The 20,171-nt window shown below is 35.0% G+C and overlaps 1 protein-coding gene across 1 annotated transcript; it reads left to right on the forward strand.

Annotated features, from left to right (window-relative positions):
* Nucleotides 1-14,215: 14,215 nt before the first annotated feature.
* LOC140749234 (pickpocket protein 28) lies at nucleotides 14,216-20,168 on the forward strand. Its single transcript, XM_073082279.1, has 10 exons — nucleotides 14,216-14,388; nucleotides 14,763-14,841; nucleotides 15,249-15,367; nucleotides 15,468-15,582; nucleotides 16,105-16,274; nucleotides 17,036-17,138; nucleotides 17,986-18,137; nucleotides 18,656-18,784; nucleotides 19,496-19,785; nucleotides 20,034-20,168. Exons 1-10 carry the CDS (start codon nucleotides 14,216-14,218, stop codon nucleotides 20,159-20,161), a joined length of 1,458 nt encoding a protein of 485 aa, XP_072938380.1. The 3' UTR covers nucleotides 20,162-20,168.
* The last annotated feature ends 3 nt before the right edge of the window (nucleotides 20,169-20,171 follow it).

Genomic DNA, 20,171 nt, shown 5'->3' on the forward strand with positions numbered 1-20,171 from the left:
GACTGCGCCGGGACAATATCTATTGTCAAAATAAGTCTGACCTAAACGACTGTTAGGGATATCTCGACTTGAATTAACCGTTCTTATTAAATCCTCCGGCGTATCAACTCTTGTGATATTTTAGTGACCAGTCAAAGACTGTAGAGATCTACGACATAAATTGGCAATAGCACACATTTCAAGTAAATATTTGAATATTTTATTTTTTTTAGCTTTCCTATGTAGATGTTTTGCATCATTCGATTGTTTTTATTCCTACATTTGGAACAGACCATTTGATCCTGTGCCACACTATTTTTCAACGGTTCACCGCTAATGAACGATAACTGTTCCAGGTAAGATTTACTCACTACGGGAAAGGTTAGGCAGACTCTCAAAGTGCCTCTTTTCCCGCACCCACAGCAATATATCAATGGGACGATCCCAATGGATACAATGTAGGGATCACGTACCGGAATTGTTTTCCGACGAACTTGGCATTATCTCACTCCCGAGATAAAAGTTTCATGCTGAGATAAGAACCCAGTATCTTTTAAGAGGTGTTCTTTCAACAGATGGGTTCCAATCAGGTACTTATTTGGTCTTTTGATATAGCCTATTTTCGTTATAATTTCTTGATAAAATGAAACAAAGAATCGTATTTTGTTTTGAAGTTGTAACCAAAACAACTTTATTAAAATTATTTTCATACTGCTGAAAGTTCAATCCTCCCGTTCGTAGGACGTCGCTTACGGAGAAAACAAATTAGAATAGAAGAAAGTGACCAAAGTTAATGCGAACAAAATTACTGTGCAAGTTGAGCGAAGTTGAAGTTTCAGGAAGCTCTCTTTATTAAAACTTCCTCCGCGATACTCGCCAATGAACTAAGGAAGTTGTAGAGTAGGCAATTGGAACGATTCTTGGAAGGACTTCTAACAAGTTGACAAGATTTGTACAGTAATATTAACAAAGTAAATATTGTAGGCGTAATATTGTCTCCCATCCACTGTTATTTTTATTCTGTTAGAAAACTAACATTATTCGTCCAAGAACTTTAAATAGGGCTCCTAAATATTCTAGAGATGGTATTATTACTACTGTGCAAACATTTTTATTCTTGCGTCAGCTTTCAGAGTAACGCCTTAAAATAATATACCTTCATAAATAGAGCCATCGCGTAAATAGCAACTGAAATGTAGATTTATATTTGCAGTTATTACACATTCCCACAAATGTGCGCAGACTTTGAATACACTCACTAAAATTTCTCTCTCAAAATACCACTCGCGATACTACATTTTGAATAATCTTAAAACAGTGAAACAACATTATACACATATTTAATTAATTTCAACTATCTTAAATGTAAATCAAGGAATTAAGTAGTGGTGATAAAAATTATGAAGAAAATTAAATATTATTCTGTGATTTTTAGATACTACTTTTCTTTAGTTTTTTTATTCCGACGCTATTTGCATTTATTCAATGCTGCAATAGAAGTGTTTCGACAATAGTAGACTAAATACTACGACGTTTCAAGTTTTGGAGATTATTTCGATGCTGCATGACATTTTGAAGGTGGTAGAACCCTTTGTGCCTTATAACAGCAGTGTTAGGCGCTGCTGTGTTCCGCTTTGAAGGGTGTGGTAAGGGAGACATACTCTGACAAGGCGTTCCAGCTTAGTCCTCAGGGGTAGCGCCGCATCTGTGGCCGACCTCAGGTAGAAATATCTAATCCTATCTGGGGTTGATTACAGATGTCCATGGGCGGCAGTAGCCACTTACCATCAGGTGGACTGCATGCTCGTCTGCTACTCCTATATTATAAAAAAAAATGTTGTATTCGGTCGTGCTAAAAGAACACAGAGTCACATGGTATAGGATACGCGAGTTTTATTGACTGCATTAGAGTGTGTATTTTTGCGTTCAGTTGCTGCATCAAGCGTCCAAAATAGCTGCGATCCGTGCTGAAATGTGTGCATGGCATAACGTTTGATCGCTGCATTTAACTCCCCAAAGCAGCTAAATCACCGATCGCTAAAAGTAGCTAGTCTGCTTTACACTTTAGTTTATTCGTTTCCATTTCCGAACTAAGGGATAAAATCAAAAATAATATTTATTTTGGTTTTGAATAACATAATCAATGAATAAAATGTTAAATTGATTTTGTAAGTTATTCTCATAACTGAAAATGCGTAACGTGCATTAATAGAGCAATCTTTTTGCCATTCTTGCCTATTTGGTGAGAAATCCGTATAACAAAATAGCTTTCGCGATAGAGTGATGTACGTGAGCTGGTGCGGACCGGAGATTGAGCTAGCGGCGCGAGCTCAACGACGAAACTTCGACATGAAGTAATGATCTTAGTGCTTATTCATAGCATCCTGAATTTCGGGTAATGATATGCTAAGGCAAGGAGGTATAATTAAATGTTATCTATATCTATACTAATATTATAAAGAGGAAACCTTTGTTTGTTTGTTTGTAATGAATAGGCTCAAAAACTACTGGACCGATTATCCACGAGCTACATTATCCACGAGTAACATAGGCTATATTTTTTATGAAATATATTTGATAAATACATTTTGAGGCGGTTCAAAGTTTGTCGGGTCAGCTAGTTATTAATATTTAGCAAACTGCAAAGGTTGACCATATGGCTGCAAAGACTAACAACCGACGGGGAAGACAAATCTTGAAGCGGCAACCACGTTAATGCAATGGATATTTAAATGCAGCTACTTCACTGGCATACACATTTGTGTCTCTGAATATTATTTAGTATCGTGGGTTGTTTCCGAAAAAACCGTTAAGAAACATGAGGTCCGAAGATTGTGTAACGGTCTCAAACCCTATCTATCAACCAGGCCTTAAGCCCCTTCTTCATCCTACTTACAATAGTAAACTTGTAATGATATGACGAAATTAAAGTGACAATGTTAAAAACTTGTATGTTTTAGTTATTAACGAATAAAGCATAAATTTGTTATGTGAACCACTAACTTCATACTGAAGAACTACTTAACTGTTTACTACTTTGTTTCAATAAAACGAAATAGAAGTAGTGTACAAACAACTGTCAGTGAAGAACGCTAAACGTTCTCTGCCTAACAAATAGGGGCTTATCCCTAGAAGATAGACGATTGGTCCTCTTGACTACAAGAGCTTAGGAGCTTCTCGATAAAGTTTGCGTTTGTTTTGCAACGAGTCTCCCGGGTTTTATACATAAACTAACCTTCCGTTCGCAGTACGTATCGCTAATGTGTGAATTTGATGCTCTCCGTTCATGGATTCTCCATTAAAGGCATGAATTGTATGTGCTATTCGTAACTTCGTACGACCAAGCCGCGTTTAAACACAATAATTATTACTAAATTAAGTTAAACGTTAAGTTATTAAATTAGTTAATTAAATTAAACTAATATTATAAGTAATTAATAATATATGTATACTAACACATTGGACTAAATATACTAACGAATTAGGCATTCCTGTAATGTTAGTGAATATGATGTAATAATAAATAAATAAACACGCTTATACATGAACAATTGAATATAAGTAGGTTGGTAGTTTGAGAGGATACCCTCTCCTTTATATAAAGGATATTGTTGGTTTCTAAAATCCTTGAGATAGTTATAAAAAACGTATTGGAACTTTCGGAATATTTTGTCAATAAATAGAATTAATTGATAAATAGTTTTGGCATTATCTCATTTCCTTAATTGTAATGCCTTTTTAGAAAATTCATCAATTTTTTATAACTATAAAATAAAACCCCAAACTAAAACCCAAAAAAAATGATAAGTTAAATCCTCGTATTTACCTTTATCCTGGTCTTTGCGGTTTTAGAATTTCCGCTTGTATTTTTAAGCGAACATCCTCTTTATTTCGCTTTAAACCACAAAAACACTAGAAGCGTATTAAAAATCCATTCGCACAAAGACCGCAAACAGCAATCGCACGTGAATGTGTACTCAGCATTATCCAATTAAGGCATTAGGGCGCAAAGCTCCGCCCGAGTGGAAATGGAAACGCAAGGAAAATATTAATGTTTACTTAACAGCGTCTAATGTATTTCTTTAAATATACCGTGAAACAACATTTTAACACAAATCATACGATGAATGTTGAAGTTTTTACTTACATAACAGAATTAAATTTAAAGAGATTGGTATTTTTGCTGCATTTTTATTAATTATATCATTACAAATAGCTAAATAAGTAATTATATCCACTAATAAGTGGATTTAGGCTTCGAGATAGATCATACATAGGAATTGTTATGAGTGTACCTTAATCCTTTATTTGATAGTTCTCAATTTAAAGTTGGTCCTGACCTTTTAATCTTAAGAAGACCTTTCTCATAAGTATATGTCGGCGATATCCCACTACCGCACTTTATTAATAAACTGAACGAAACGACTTTAATATGAGAATGACTTATATTCACTTTTATTTACAATTCGGGTAGAGTAACGGCTTACACGACTGATTAAATGCGAATGTACCACGCTCTACCAGCGCGTGGACTTAAATACTACTCGAGTGACAAACAGCATAAGAACTACCTCACATCACTTGTTTTGTTATAACAAGTGACGTGATTCACAATAAATTTAACTGTTAATAAAATAACATTATATTGAAAATATTGTTTTAAAAATACGAGAATAAGTATTTTAATATTATTATAATTTACATAATTTATTTGGTATGACTAACAAAGTGTTTTGAAGTACTACCGGAAATCGTCCATATTTTAATCTAAATATTAATTCCACATTGACAATCAAAATTGACATAATAAAAATTAATAATGAATTTTATGTTACTCCAAATAATTTATCTTACACAAATTATATTTGTTTTAATAAACAAGCGCGTTACAACACGCAAACATTCCTTACAAGTTTTCATAAATCGCCAAAAGAGGGCGCTACTAGTAGGATGCAAATTAAACTAAGTTTTGTTTATAAAACAATAAAATTGGAGTCATAATAATCTAATTGATTTTTTACTTTGAAGGTTTGCAACAATATGAATTATTAAAAATAAATTACAAAATCAATGTTTTAAAATCAGTCGAAAGAATCAGTGCAATGTCTAAGAAACATTGAGGTTAGATCAATAACAGTATTGTAATTACGAATAATTATTTTAAACATTAAATATTATAATATAAACGTAAGATACAGATTTACACCCATAAATAATTATTTTAAACATTAAATGTTATAATATAAACATAAGATACTGATTTGCGCCCATACGGCCATACTGATTCCAGCGCGTCCCTTGCGCTGTTTTACATTACAACATAATATCAAACAAACAAAAACATTACAACATAATATTTTCTTTCTTTCTTCTTTCTTCTTTCTTCTGATATCATAAAAAAAGGCGTCACTCATCACGAGTTCTAGCCAACAATAAGGCATCACCCATCCTGGGATCTAGCCAACAAGACCAGGATCAAGGATACGCATGGTGGCCAGCCAGCGTTTTAGGAAGGATATTTGGATAGGATTATAATATTTAACAAGAACACACGTGAACGCACATACATAAAATAATCATGAAAACCAGTTATATCAACACAATGCCTTTACAGTTTCAAAGTTCTCATTTACAAGATCATCCGCCCATACGCATCTTTTTTTTTTTTTTTTTTTTAAAGAGAATAATTTGTTACAAAAAATAGAAATGAAGGTTCGGCGGTCCAAATTGTGGCGTTGTGGCACCCAAGGACCACGCGCGCTCCCCGACCACTCACTTGCAGCAGGTATCGACAAACCGTCCCTGATGTCTCTCCAGCTAGTGCCATCTCTTACTTAGCGCACTCGAACCAACCCTCCACTGGCCATCCGCGGCATGGCCATCGTGACAAGTCAAACGTCCTTGTGTGCTGTTCCTGTAAGGCAGAAAAACAAACGGCGAATATTAGAATTTCCGCTCGGCCAATCCTGATTAACTTGTATTAAGGTTATTCACCACGCTGAAACTAAAAGACTAATGATGAATAGTTTATTTCAACCGTACTCAATTTCGACCTCTTTTACATTACTATCACTTTTCTAATTAAACAAAATTTTACACAAAATCGATCGGTCGTATTGTCTTTATAAGATTCAACATTTTCTACAACACCATTTAAACAAAAGAATTAGTCCCTTAACATTAAACTCAAACGCGTAAAATAAATTCTAACGAATTATTATTATATATACATTTTTTTTTTTTATAAACTCAAGAGCTTAGCTGACCAATTCCTTCTAATTACTAAAATTACTTAGACCAAACATCAAATAATTCGAGACATTTAAGCACTACATGTGATCGATGGATACGCATAGCCCAGTAACCTCCTGTTAGTAAAAAACGCAAATCCACTCACATGAATACACATAGTTTCTACTGAAACTAGACCTCCGCCATAGCTGCCTGCCCACCGCATACTACGGCTACACGACAACCTCTGGTACAGTTCGATCAACATGTTTACTCAAGTTCTCAAGTCATTATTGTAACTACTTTAAATAAATTTAGTCAGCTTAAGCACCAATTACCCCGTTATATACCCTATTTGTATATATAAAAACAAAATGACAGAAGTCTGGAAGTTCATCAAGGACATTAAAACTCAAAATTTAAATGTTCTAACCTAAATCACTTTCATCTTGGTCAATACAACACACCGTTAAATTCAAACATGAGCGCCACTGAACGCTATGGTATCGTATCTTCGCTGAACCCATATCATAAACACATCTATTGAGCCTTTACACACCAGAGAGACACCATTGAACAACGTGTAGACTATTAAAATTGCATTAATACGACAAACTTCAAAAAAAATTTTCACAAGAAATAATGAGTACTCGCAAAAATCTTAAAATTCGTAATTCGTAAGTAAATTCTTTCCCAACAGTGGTCATATTCTTGTAGCCAAATTCTTAACAAACCGTCAAGTATCTCAATTTTTAAAGCATAAAGTCACTTACCGAAAAGGCTCTTACTAACTCACCGCCTTGGTTTTACCAAAGTCAAAAGTATCCTGCCTTATAGCGACCCGTAATATTGACCACCTTCCGGTACGTTTGCGGTCAACACAAGTCCAGTAACCAGTATCGTTGCAATACCACCAATAAGCAGCTATAGTAGATTCTTATCCTGTGAACACTCAAACATTAGGTGAACATTATAAAATTACAAGATAGAAATAAATTGAAACAATAGACCACCCAAGTGATTATAAGTATCAAAATGGCAACGTGTCGCCCGTATGAAATAAACTTGTCATACTACACTAGGGTCCACCCCAAAATTGCACTGCTCCATACGTTCAGTCCTGCCATAATTAAAGCATCCAACGGCTGTCATACGCTTTACCAACGGCGTGGCTTCCTTCCTTCGTTCAAAGCAATCCCAGGAAAATCAAACACGCGCGCCAAATGTGCAGGCCTCAAATGCCTCAAACCAATAAACGTCACCATTGATCTCCATCATGACCATGTGGACACGTAGGACCATCCCACCGCTGCTGTCGGCGATATCCCACTACCGCACTTTATTAATAAACTGAACGAAACGACTTTAATATGAGAATGACTTATATTCACTTTTATTTACAATTCGGGTAGAGTAACGGCTTACACGACTGATTAAATGCGAATGTACCACGCTCTACCAGCGCGTGGACTTAAATACTACTCGAGTGACAAACAGCATAAGAACTACCTCACATCACTTGTTTTGTTATAACAAGTGACGTGATTCACAATAAATTTAACTGTTAATAAAATAACATTATATTGAAAATATTGTTTTAAAAATACGAGAATAAGTATTTTAATATTATTATAATTTACATAATTTATTTGGTATGACTAACAAAGTGTTTTGAAGTACTACCGGAAATCGTCCATATTTTAATCTAAATATTAATTCCACATTGACAATCAAAATTGACATAATAAAAATTAATAATGAATTTTATGTTACTCCAAATAATTTATCTTACACAAATTATATTTGTTTTAATAAACAAGCGCGTTACAACACGCAAACATTCCTTACAAGTTTTCATAAATCGCCAAAAGAGGGCGCTACTAGTAGGATGCAAATTAAACTAAGTTTTGTTTATAAAACAATAAAATTGGAGTCATAATAATCTAATTGATTTTTACTTTGAAGGTTTGCAACAATATGAATTATTAAAAATAAATTACAAAATCAATGTTTTAAAATCAGTCGAAAGAATCAGTGCAATGTCTAAGAAACATTGAGGTTAGATCAATAACAGTATTGTAATTACGAATAATTATTTTAAACATTAAATATTATAATATAAACGTAAGATACAGATTTACACCCATAAATAATTATTTTAAACATTAAATGTTATAATATAAACATAAGATACTGATTTGCGCCCATATATACAAAAATGCGATATTACAAGTTCGAGAATTCCTTTGTAAAAAACTCGTTTATTGTTGTTAACTGGATAATTTAATTCCTTTTCGTATGGTAATACTTCACGGATTTTACAATAAAATATAAACTTATTTGTATTTTCGATTTATTATAACATTGCCACATCTCTACCTCACAAAAAAACATGTGCCTAATGAGCTACTTTACTAATACTACCATTAAAGTATAAGAAAGTAATATTAAACCGACTTGGCTCAGCTTACCCACCACGAAATATCTCACCGTAGTTTCCTAGTTGCGCGTGTACCTATTCATTATGCACTGAAAACTTCAGAAACTTGGATACCAAAGAAAGTCAAAACTTTAAGAATTATTTAAGTTTACAAAGGTTGATTTTTGTAACAGTGTTAAAACTTTTATCCTAAGCTACAATTGCAATGTACACTATCAAAGCTGTTAACACGAACACATAGTCTGAAATAACGACACGAAGCATTGTACAAAGAGACCAAAACAAGCACTAAATAGCACTTATCGCTAAGCGCAGTAAAAGCAACACTGCCACGATAGAACTTTCGCAAACTTACAACATTACAAAGCCAAATTTTTGTAGCTATCATGGTTACTTGGGTTATTTTATGTAAATAAAGATTTCATTTGCCTATCACTTTTAAAGTCAATTATTTTATAACGCCTCCAAGTGGTCAATTAGGACATTTACGGACGTATGAAAATTAACTTTGTCAAAAAAAATATAAAACAATGTGTACCTAAAAAAGGACGGTAAAAATAGGTACTTCTACTTTGGTTTTACTATAAAATATTGAAAAAAACACTAATCACACATCGCCCCGTAAGCCGCGATAACGCCTCAAAATTTTCTGCGGGCCTATGACTCCCTCCTATAAGTCTCCAGCGCCTTTAATTATACTTATGGTACAATAAGTATTTGGTGTGAAAGCATTGAATATCTAAATATTGTATAAGTATACGACAAAGATACCAATATAAAACCGATATTTAGTTCCCGGATAGATTTTATTCTGTGCAAAAGAGATTGTGGAGGAAAAATAGATGCTTAATCTTACCTACCTGCAGTCCGTCTGAGAAAACGAGGAGCAGAAGCTTATGTTCATGTACTCACATGTTTGTTTACTTATGTTTCAGACCACCTCTTTTAGATGAATCATCGATATACTACTAATAAAGACGTGTAATTGAGATTAATCTTTTACAGATCTCGATGCATTTTAACATTTTTTGCTCTCTCGTGACACATAACACAGAACGTATCCATATCAATGTCATAGAAACATAGTTCATTTAAAAAGCAAGCGCAATTTGAATTTCACTCCAGTTTATCTTAATAAAACTAGCATTCTATCATAAATAGCGTTGTATAATTTATAGCCGTTTACTTACACTAGTAACTGCAGACGGTATAGGTATTTTTAAACCGCATTTCAATGTAGTATCTAATTTATTTTATCCGTGCAATAACATAACCGAGCTTTTTATCACATACATTACTTGTTAAATAAATAAATGAATAAATTTTCGTACAAACAGGATTGGAGTTTCAGCAAAGCTCTTATTAAAACTTGTGCCGGTTGCGCTGTGAACTAAGGAAGTTGTTGGAAAGACAATTGGATATTTTTGGGTTCTTATTAACCTACTCTTTGCTTTTTGACTATTTTTCTTAGAGACTGTATTATCAGAAAAATGTATGAAGGTTCCTTGAGTATTTTAAATTTATATTTCGCTGTTAGGCGAAGATGGTAGAATTCTTTGTGATTCGATTAAATCGGAGGCGCCACCGCTACACATATCTAATTCAGCATTTAACAGCAGTGTTAATAGTTGTTCTGCTGTGAAGAATGCAGTAAGTAAGCACATAGTGAGAGGGTATTAGTTCATGGTCCATCGCGCTGGCCAAGTGTGAATTGAAGATTTCACACACTCAGATAACTTTTTAAAGATTGCAGATTACGTCATGATTATTTTCTACAAAGGTAATTCTTCAGAGGTGCATAGATACTTGGGATTAGAAGTTTAATACTATATACTATACTATTTAAGGACGGGGAGGTACAGGGGTAGGGGTACTTAACATATTGAAATGTTTTGACTATACTTAAAAGGTACCAACATAAAGTACCTTTTATATTTTTGGTATGCGGCCACACTTACCGACGCGGCCGCTGGCCGGGCGGTTCGAGCTCCCACTGTTGCCGCCCGCAACCCCGGAATCCCCCTTTTAGTCGCCTCTTACGACAGGCAGGGGATACCGTAGTCCTATTCTGGTCCCGGAACTACAGGGACAGGCAACACAAAGTACCTACAAACTTTTCCAATTTGTGACACATGCCCACAGCAGCCAATTTCAAGTAATTTGCGTTCCAGTAAACACATACTGCGCAAGCCGCAAATTGAATGTACAAACTGAGTCATTCGGCTCAGACAATTCTAGCCGAATTCTAAGTCGAACTTTGTTTGCACTTCTATCGTAAGCCTGTGACCTTTCCAACTGTAGGTAAGAAACTTATTCAGTTGGCGTACATTCTAACTCTATAATAGAATGGTCAGATAATTCCTATATATTTACACATTCAGTTATCAAAAGTTAACTACTTATTTATTTTAATTCATTGCCTCCGAAATTTTTCAGGCTTTAAATTTTAATCATCGGCTATCTGCTGCGCGTCTTAAGATAGAGTCGGGGGAAAAAAGAGTGTTTTATGTAACCATTTTTTGCTTATTATGCCGTCAAAAGCAAGTTTATTTTTCAAGTTGTAATAAATTTGAGACGGTACCTAATTGAATATTGAAGGATTCATATCTATAATCATTTTCAAATATACGATCTTCATCAACTCTTATCTAAAGTAAGTACTTACTAAAATACAATTTAAGACTTTCAGAGAATGTCATGACTACAATATGTTAAACTCGCAAACTTCGTGTAAAAGAATATTTTACGTTAGTTGGGAACTTAGGAACTTACACTATAACCCATACTCGTATAATGGAAATCAGTCTTTCAAATTTAATAAAATTTAAGATACCTACGTATTTGTTTGTCAACACACTTGCAGAACTGGAAGCCATTTTAAAGTTAAATTAGTTAAAGTTTGCCCGTTTTGAATTCTCGTTCGGAAACCGCCTGTTAAAGAATAGCAGCACTTTCTACAACAATAAAATTATGTAAATTCAAAGTTATATATTATTCAAAGTTATATATACTTTAATAATCTAGTTGCTTTGGTAGAACCAAAGAGAATAAATAGAGATAATTCGACGTGGTCAGGACACTACTAGGACTTTACAATTAGCCCTTGGGTATAAGATTATCATGATATGTAGACGTCAGTTGTCCTAATGTCATCAGATAGACTGCATTCTCATTTACTTCTGCCACCATATAAAAAATAAATACATGTTCAATTGTCACGCCATTGATCGCTTTATAAGTTTAAAGCTCAAATAAATAAAAACATTCTGAGTTTAAAATTTATTATTGTAACTTTTATAAATAGAATTTACCTATCTGAGGTTTTAAAAAATACTTAATATTAATAATAGAGTTTATGATATAGATATAGTTCGCGCCAAAATGCTAGTCCGCTTTGAAGTTGTTGCGAGCAGGTGTAGTCATACAATTTGCTATGGCGACGCGATGCATTTCTATATTCAGAGCGGACTAACAGTTTTACGCGGACTATAAATAGTAGAACTAAATTTAAGTCGAGACCACAATTATAGCAGCAAGTTGAATGTAAACTTATCTCTAAAGGCTTTTAAGTAGGAAACAATCAGCGCGTCCTACCAATAATCTTCGCAGCGAAGTTGTTATCTAGCCAGCTTCCGCGTTTTGTTGAATTAGTAAGAGGGTACAGATAAATGGGCAGTAAGAAACACAGAACGATCTCCGCCTCGCCCTAAAGCGATAGTGCTCTACTAGTTACGATAATAAATAGGGGGGCTTAACGCTGGCAAATGGCCGATTAGGGCATTCTTGACTACACGAACGTTCTGATAAAGTTCGCGTTCGTTTGCAACGAGTCTCGCGGGTTTTATGCGTAACAAACAGATCGTTCCCCCGGTAAATCACATCCATGTTGGGATTCAATGCACTGTTCTTGGGGTTAAAATTTTAAAAGCCAATTGAAATATTTGTGTTTAATTTTACAATCAACGTTTTTTTATTATATTTTTCTAACGACCCGCGTCGCGGAGCGGCCACCATACCGGTTTGACGCGCAAAGGGTCCCGCGTTCGATCCCCGGCCAGACGGATACCTAAAATATTAATTTAGATTTCTGTTTCTGGGTTTGGGTGTTTGTATATTTGTCTATGTGTGTGTCCATGGCACCCATGACACAGAGAATCCTAGTGTGGGGCTGTGAGTGTAGAAAGCGTTTATTTATTTATTTATTCTAACCACTACATAATTATATTTTACAGGAGAAAAGGATAATAATTAGCGTACTTAAGTTATTCACAAATCTTTTCATACAATCTCCACCGAAAGTGTACCTAATTCCAAGTAATCATACAAAAACAATAAAATATCTAATAGATGACATAATATTCAAAACATGCAACTGTTAATACCTACAAACAAACCCGTAATGCTACCAAAACTAACTAAATTATTAATGCAGAGTATAACGTTAGTCAAAGCACAGTCATTAGTAGCAAGTACTTACTGAATAATAGCTCTCTTTTCTAAAGGAGAGGCATCATTACGAACTGAATATATTGATGCTATGGATTTACTGAGGTGTAATTTAAAAAAAAGGAATTCATGTAAACGGTTCAGAAGATTCCAATAATCGCTTGTTATGTTTTTATGTCTGTGGGGAAAATAACAATTAAGTGTTAACCGGCAGTTATGTAAAAAACAAACGGTAACCTACACGCCTGTGAATTCTGGAGAATTTATTTTTTTACAGAACAAAAATCAATATGCCTATGAGTTGTACCTATATGAAGGAAGGCTACATACAAATCCTGATTCGACCAGCATGCCAGGCTTACCTCACTAGGTATTAGCAAACTTTGAAAAGTTGCGATCAATCACAAGCATGTAAGCTAAGTAGCGGGCCAAAGCTACAAAACCATTTCTGAAAATTTAAAAATAGTTAAATCCGCGGGCCGGGTTTTAAACAGAGACGGGCCGCCACCGGACCGCGGGCCTGCGGTATGTGGCCTAAATCTTTCACATTCTAAGATCTGTGTACCTACAATAATTGACTGATGTTTTGCTGGAACGCTGTTCTGAACTAGTGTTGAGTTAAGCCACAAGTATTTAATTTTTACTTACGGTAACATAGAATTTGTCATAACCACCTAACATCAAAAAGATGTCGCTATAATCTTCAACGATAAATGTAAGACCACATACATTGTTGTTAGAAACAAGAAATGTGATACAAGCGCAACTTTTTACAATAATAGCTTCGGCGCCTCAAAACAAGTCTTAGTAGCTACTTAAAGAATTATTATTTTTAACTGACATATTAACTACAACACTTATTCATTATTATCACCGATGCTAAAATATTACAAGTATCAAAACATATTTTACAGTATAAAATACGAATGAACCATAAATATGAGTAAGCCATATCCACTAAAATCAAACGTTATAGACTTAACTATAATATGTTGTTCGCGGACAAAAGGCAATAAACGATTACCGATAACTTATTAGCTACCATTGAAACCCGTGTGTCAGTTGTCTTACTGTAGCAGACGGATTAGGTATATGATGAATATATTCTCAAGAAAAACTATGTTAAATAAATTGAAAGTCAAAGTGAAGAAGAAAATTATAAGGAAACATCACAATACCAGAAAAATAAACAAAAATAATCATATTACTGATTACATAAAAGAAGAACTGTTAAATTCTACAACGCATGGTCTACCTTATACTGTGAACCCAAACATACCTTTGATTGAACGGTTTGTTACACGTAAATATTTATTCACACACAGGTATTCTAGTCTAGTCTAGTTCGCTTAAGTTATTTTTCACTGACTTAAATCAAATCAAATCAATTTTTTTTATTCAAAATAGGTTCTTTACAGAGCACTTTTTGAATGTCAAACTACCACCACTTCACAAGGTGCTTCGTTATGGAGAAGCGGCGAAAGAAACTCCATAACACACATCTTTTAAAAAAAATGGATTTTACAATGTTAAACTTAACCTAATGGTACATGTGGAGCTGGAACTACTTCAGACCACATACATCACTACGTATGTACGTAGTACATTACTTTAGTAGTTTTAGGTACCTACACTAAATAATTCAAATAAATGAAAATGTTCACAGGATATTTTGGATAATCAGTTTTTCGGGATCTGTTGTGCTTTTGTCTATTCTGTTATCTGCACAATATACAAGATATATTGTAAGTACCAAAAAGAGAAATCCAATTTCAAAAAAATGTAAAGCACTTTACAATAGAACTTTGAAGGTGGTAGAACCCTTTGTGGTTCGACTCCGGCGGCACCACCGCCACACCTATTTCTACCTAATAACAGCAGTGTTAAGCGCTGCTGTGTTCCGGTTTGAAGGGTGTGGTAAGGGAGACAGACTTTTCCGAGGCGTTCCAGCTCAGTCCTCAGGGGTAGCGGCGCATCTGTGGCCGACTTCAGGTAGGAATATCTAATCCTATCTGGGGTTGATTACAGATGTCCATGGGCGGCAGTAGCCACTTACCATCAGGTGGACTGCATGCTCGTCTGCTACTCTTATATTATATAAAAAAAAAAAAAAAAAAAAAAAAAAAAACAATAACAATGATAATTCTTTCAGGAATCACCAACCGTTATGAGTATAGAAATGAATTATTTTGATTGGAATATTTCGTTCCCAGCCATAACACTTTGTCCTCTTCATAAAACTGATGTTGGTTTATTCAATTCTCTTGTAAAGTATGATAATTTTATATATTATTTATACATAGAAAAATAGTAAATATTTTATACTAGTCATGTAAAATAAACCTTTCAAATTTCAACTTCAATTTCTCAGCGAAACCTTATACAGAACTGGACTTAAAACTGATCCATTTTTCTGGGGCATCGTCTCTGGAGGAATGGATAATTTAAATATATTGTATTTGAATATACCTGAAAACGTATCTGCGGTGAGTAGATCGATATTATAAAATAGATACCTAAAAGTGTATTTCTCTTAACTAAATAGGTGGTAGAATAATTTAGGGCGGTAGCACCGTTTTTGAAGATACTAGAACCCTTTTTGGTTCCCAACCTATTTCTATCTAATAACAGCAGTATTAAGCGTTGCTGGGTTCCGATTTGAAGGGTTAGGGACATATAGTTATCGCCAAACTGCTAGTCCTCTCTGAAATTGTTCCGGGCAGGTGTAGTCATACAATTTGCTATAACGACGCGATTCATTTCTCTGTTCAGAGCGCACTAGCAGTTTTACGCGGACTATACCTTCCTACCAACCAACCTCCGATAGGAAATTATTATATTATTATCTGAGATTGATTCAATAAATGTCCATGGATGGTAGTAGCCACTTACCATCAGATGGACTAGCGCGCTCGTTTGCTACTTCAATGTTTTAAATAAAAGTTAAATCCAGAGCCTACATCAGTGAACGAGGTAGCTTTTTATCATGTCCATATTTGATTCCACAGCTAGTACCTCCGCAGAACTACTCAAGATTAGCAGCTGAACTTTTCAGAAAATTTCCCAACAACTCCCTAACCACTAATACTAATTGGAGCATTCCACTTGAAACAGCCATGACGGAAGTGGGGATGTGCCATGTCATTAATTCTAACGTTGCGGTATACGACAATCCAATGTAAGTACCAAAACTTTGCCACCCTTAAGCTACTATAATATACCTAGGTATATATAAGCTGAATAAAGTTTTTTTTATGATATAGGAGTAGCAGACGAGCATGCAGTCCACCTGATGGTAAGTGGCTACTGCCGCCCATGGACATCCGTAATCAACCCCAGATAGAATTAGATATTCCTACCTGAGGTCGGCCACAGATGCGCCGCTACCCCTGAGGACTAAGCTGGAACGCCTCGGAAAAGTATATCTGCCTTACCACACCCTTCAAAACGGAACACAGCAGCGCTTAACATTGCTGTTATTAGGCAGAAATAGGTGTGGCGGTGGTGCCGCCGGAGTCGAACCACAAAGGATTCTACCATCTTCAAACACGCAAAGGGGCAGCTTTGAGTGTTAGACTTTTAGCCTTTCCGACCCACTACATAATTATAAGCAACTTTCTTAGAACATAAACGGGAACAGAATCGGATATAGCAATATAGCCGCTCCGGGCAAAAAAAAAGTGGAAAAGTGCCACCCTTACAATAACTGACATTAAAGTAAAGGAGTGACAAAAATGGACATAAAAGTTGAATTTGCCGCCCTTTATAGGAATAGGTCGGCAAAAAAAAGAAATATAATATTTACTTCATACCGCCCTAAATTAAATCTTTACCGTTATTATTTTTGCTCTGCGCTTTAACCCGGCATTCCATCTGGAAGTGGACTTGTTCAATGTCCAGAAACCTAACTTTAAAGCATTTTCTATGTATTCCTTATAGCAAATGGGGAAGGAAAGCTGAATATACCAAAACGAATATTGAACTAACCATATATGAGGGTGATTTCTTAGCGCAAATTACAAATTACTCAATAAATTATAAGGTAAGCTCATAACATAAACGTATACATGTAGATTCAGATCAATTTCATCATACCTCATGTATGCTTTGCTGAAATAGGAAAACAAAACAAAAATAAGTAAATGTACCTATCATGTTACTGTATGTGAAAGTTCAATTTAGTTCTCAAAGGAAAATGAAATCGACCTATGTCGACGACCTCGTATTTTGCCGGTGTGGGCGACTCTTGTAGTACTTACCTGTCTGTCATTTCGCATATCCTTCATATACCTATTTATGTACCTTTTGTATATATAATGCAATCAAGCTCAGATTGGGTTAGATATTCCTACCTGGGATCGACCACAGATGTGCCGCTACCCTTGACGATTAAGCTGGAACGCCTCGTGAAAGTATGTCTGTCTTACCACATCCTTCAAACCACAACACAGCAATGCTTGACACTACTGTTAATAGGCAGAAACTGTTAATACGTGTGGCGGTCGTGCCGCCAGAGTAGAACCACAAAGGGTTCTACCACCTTTAAACCACCTACATACATACTTCACAGCTAACTAAACTTCTGTCTCAAGTTTGCTTGCATTTCCAGAATTTGATCCTTATAAGCAACACTATCAGATAAAGGAATAATATAGAGGATGTATTTTTTTCAAAATGAACTCGTTCGATTCCCGGCTAGGGAAAAATATATTTTAAAAAACTAATGATGCAGTTTTAGTTTTTATCAAAATCCGCCTCGCAACTCCTTTTAGCATTTTTCGCTAGTCCTTATAGTTTCGGATTTGGACCTGAAGCCCTATTTGAAAATTTCACCCTGTATTCCTTTTGCCAATATTTTGATATTTACATAAAATATATAAAATACTCAGGTATACATACATCATCCAGATGAGTTAGTTCTGAGTACCAGTCCCTCATTTACATTTGACGTGGAAGGAACTGTAACATTTGGGCTATCGGTTTGGAGCACTCGAATAGCAGAAGAGCTGCGGCCGAAGTCTACGTTATTACGAAAATGCAGGTAGGTTATTAACTACCTACCTTTTTTTATAATATAGAAGTAGCAGACGAACATGCAGGCCATCTGATGGTAAGTGGCTACTGCCGCCCATGGACATCTGTAATGTACCTCAGATAGGATTAGATATTCCTACCTGAGGTCGGCCACAGATGCGCCGCTACGCCTGAGGACTAAGCTGGAACGCCTCGGAAAAGTATGTCTCCCTTACCACACCCTTCAAAACGGAACACAGCAGCGCCAAACACTGCTGTTATTAAGCAGAAATAGGTGTGGCAGTGGTGCCGCCGGAGTCGAGCCACAAAGCGTTCTACCACCTTTAAATGTACCTAGGTATAATATAAATGTAACTTACAATTAAGCCTGCTAGATCACTAGCTAAATAAAATACTAATATTTGACCACCTATTTTTAAAAATTATGATTGGTATTCATGTAATGGAAATGGTAAACATGTAAAACTATGAGTATCCAAATGAACAAATGGATGGAAAATATAATGACAATTTGAACAATTACAGATTTGTAAATGAACCATTGAGTAAGCGATATCCAGTTTACTCATACAACCATTGCATATTAGAGTGCAGGATTGGAATCATTATTCAATTATGTGGATGCGTTCCCCATTTCTATAAACCTTTGGGTAAGTTTTACGTCCCGACATTGTTTTACGAATTACAATTGATTATATAAATTAATTGTTACTAAGCATTTGCCAACAAAACAGTTAAGTATAGTTAATTGTATCAGGCGTTACTTTGCGGAAATCCATGCTATTAAGTTAAGATTAAAACTACTTCGCAACAATCCGCTACAAATATGTATGATGGTATATATTTTAAGTTAAGTATGTTTTTATCAAAAAATATTTATTGTTTTTATCAAAAATGTTAAGTGTGCTTGAAAACATTTTATAGATAAAAGGTATCATTTAGAAGTTTCTATAATTATATCAAAGGTATGTGAAGTTACCTTCTAAACTTGTCAGAATATCAGCTGGCAAAAGAACAACAGCAACGGTTGACGCTAATGGCTGAGGGCACACTTACTACTGTTACAGATATACTACTTTAACCATCGGCAATCGACGATTTAGCTTTGCTTTTCAGAAACTACGTGTAGCGATCTAACACTGCTCCTCGAACACGTTTGAGCATCGATGGCCGTTACTTTGGGACGCTCGATGCAGCGACTGAAGAAAATCGCGATGCAAAATGAGAAATAATACATGCTTAACTAAGCGATTTTATATGTTCCAAAGATATCGCCAAAACTTATGCAGTATCGACGCAAACCGTAAAAAGCATATCACTGAAGCCAAGAAGCTTTACTCAAAATATTTTGTTGTTTACAGGTAGTGAACGAGTTTGTTCTATCAATGAATTGGAGTGTGTCCTTAAATATAAAAAGGAAATAATGTCACTAACAATTCCTAATTATATTTTGAGAATATTCAAACATTCTAAGAAGCTTACAAAGTCGCCACGAGATTGTGGCTGTCTGAGTAACTGTGAAACTGATATATACCACAAAGATAACGAAGTTTACATATTTGAGAAATCTATAGGTAGACTTCAGATGGGAATAACCAAATTCCCAAAAATTAGAGTGGTCCGCGACATCATATTTAATTTAAATGATATATTTCGTGAGTATCTTAGCATACGTAATTAAATTAAATAATTATGTTTCTTATTTCTACTAATTATCTTTCTTAACAGCAATTACAAAGTTAATAACTCAATTTCCTTTTTATAAGATTGCAGTAGGAAACGAGTGGACAGCATTCCACCTGATGTTAAGTGGCCACTGCCGCCCGTGGTCGTCTGTAACCAACTTCATATGAACAAGGGATGTCCGAATTCTAAATGAAATGCATTTTTTATCCTATTTCAGTGAGAAGCGGAGGAGTCATCAACCTTTTTATCGGAAGTTCTATAATTTCCATGGTGGAACTGGTGTTATTTTTGATCAAATTGTTTATTAAAATTACAATAGCATTGTATGACCACTTAAAAATGTAGTTCATATATT

The sequence above is a fragment of the Epargyreus clarus genome, unplaced genomic scaffold (genome assembly GCF_041222505.1).
Source record: "Epargyreus clarus isolate Ecla_fem2 unplaced genomic scaffold, WU_Ecla_fem_2.2 ptg000017l, whole genome shotgun sequence".
Classification (NCBI taxonomy): Eukaryota; Metazoa; Arthropoda; class Insecta; order Lepidoptera; family Hesperiidae; genus Epargyreus; species Epargyreus clarus.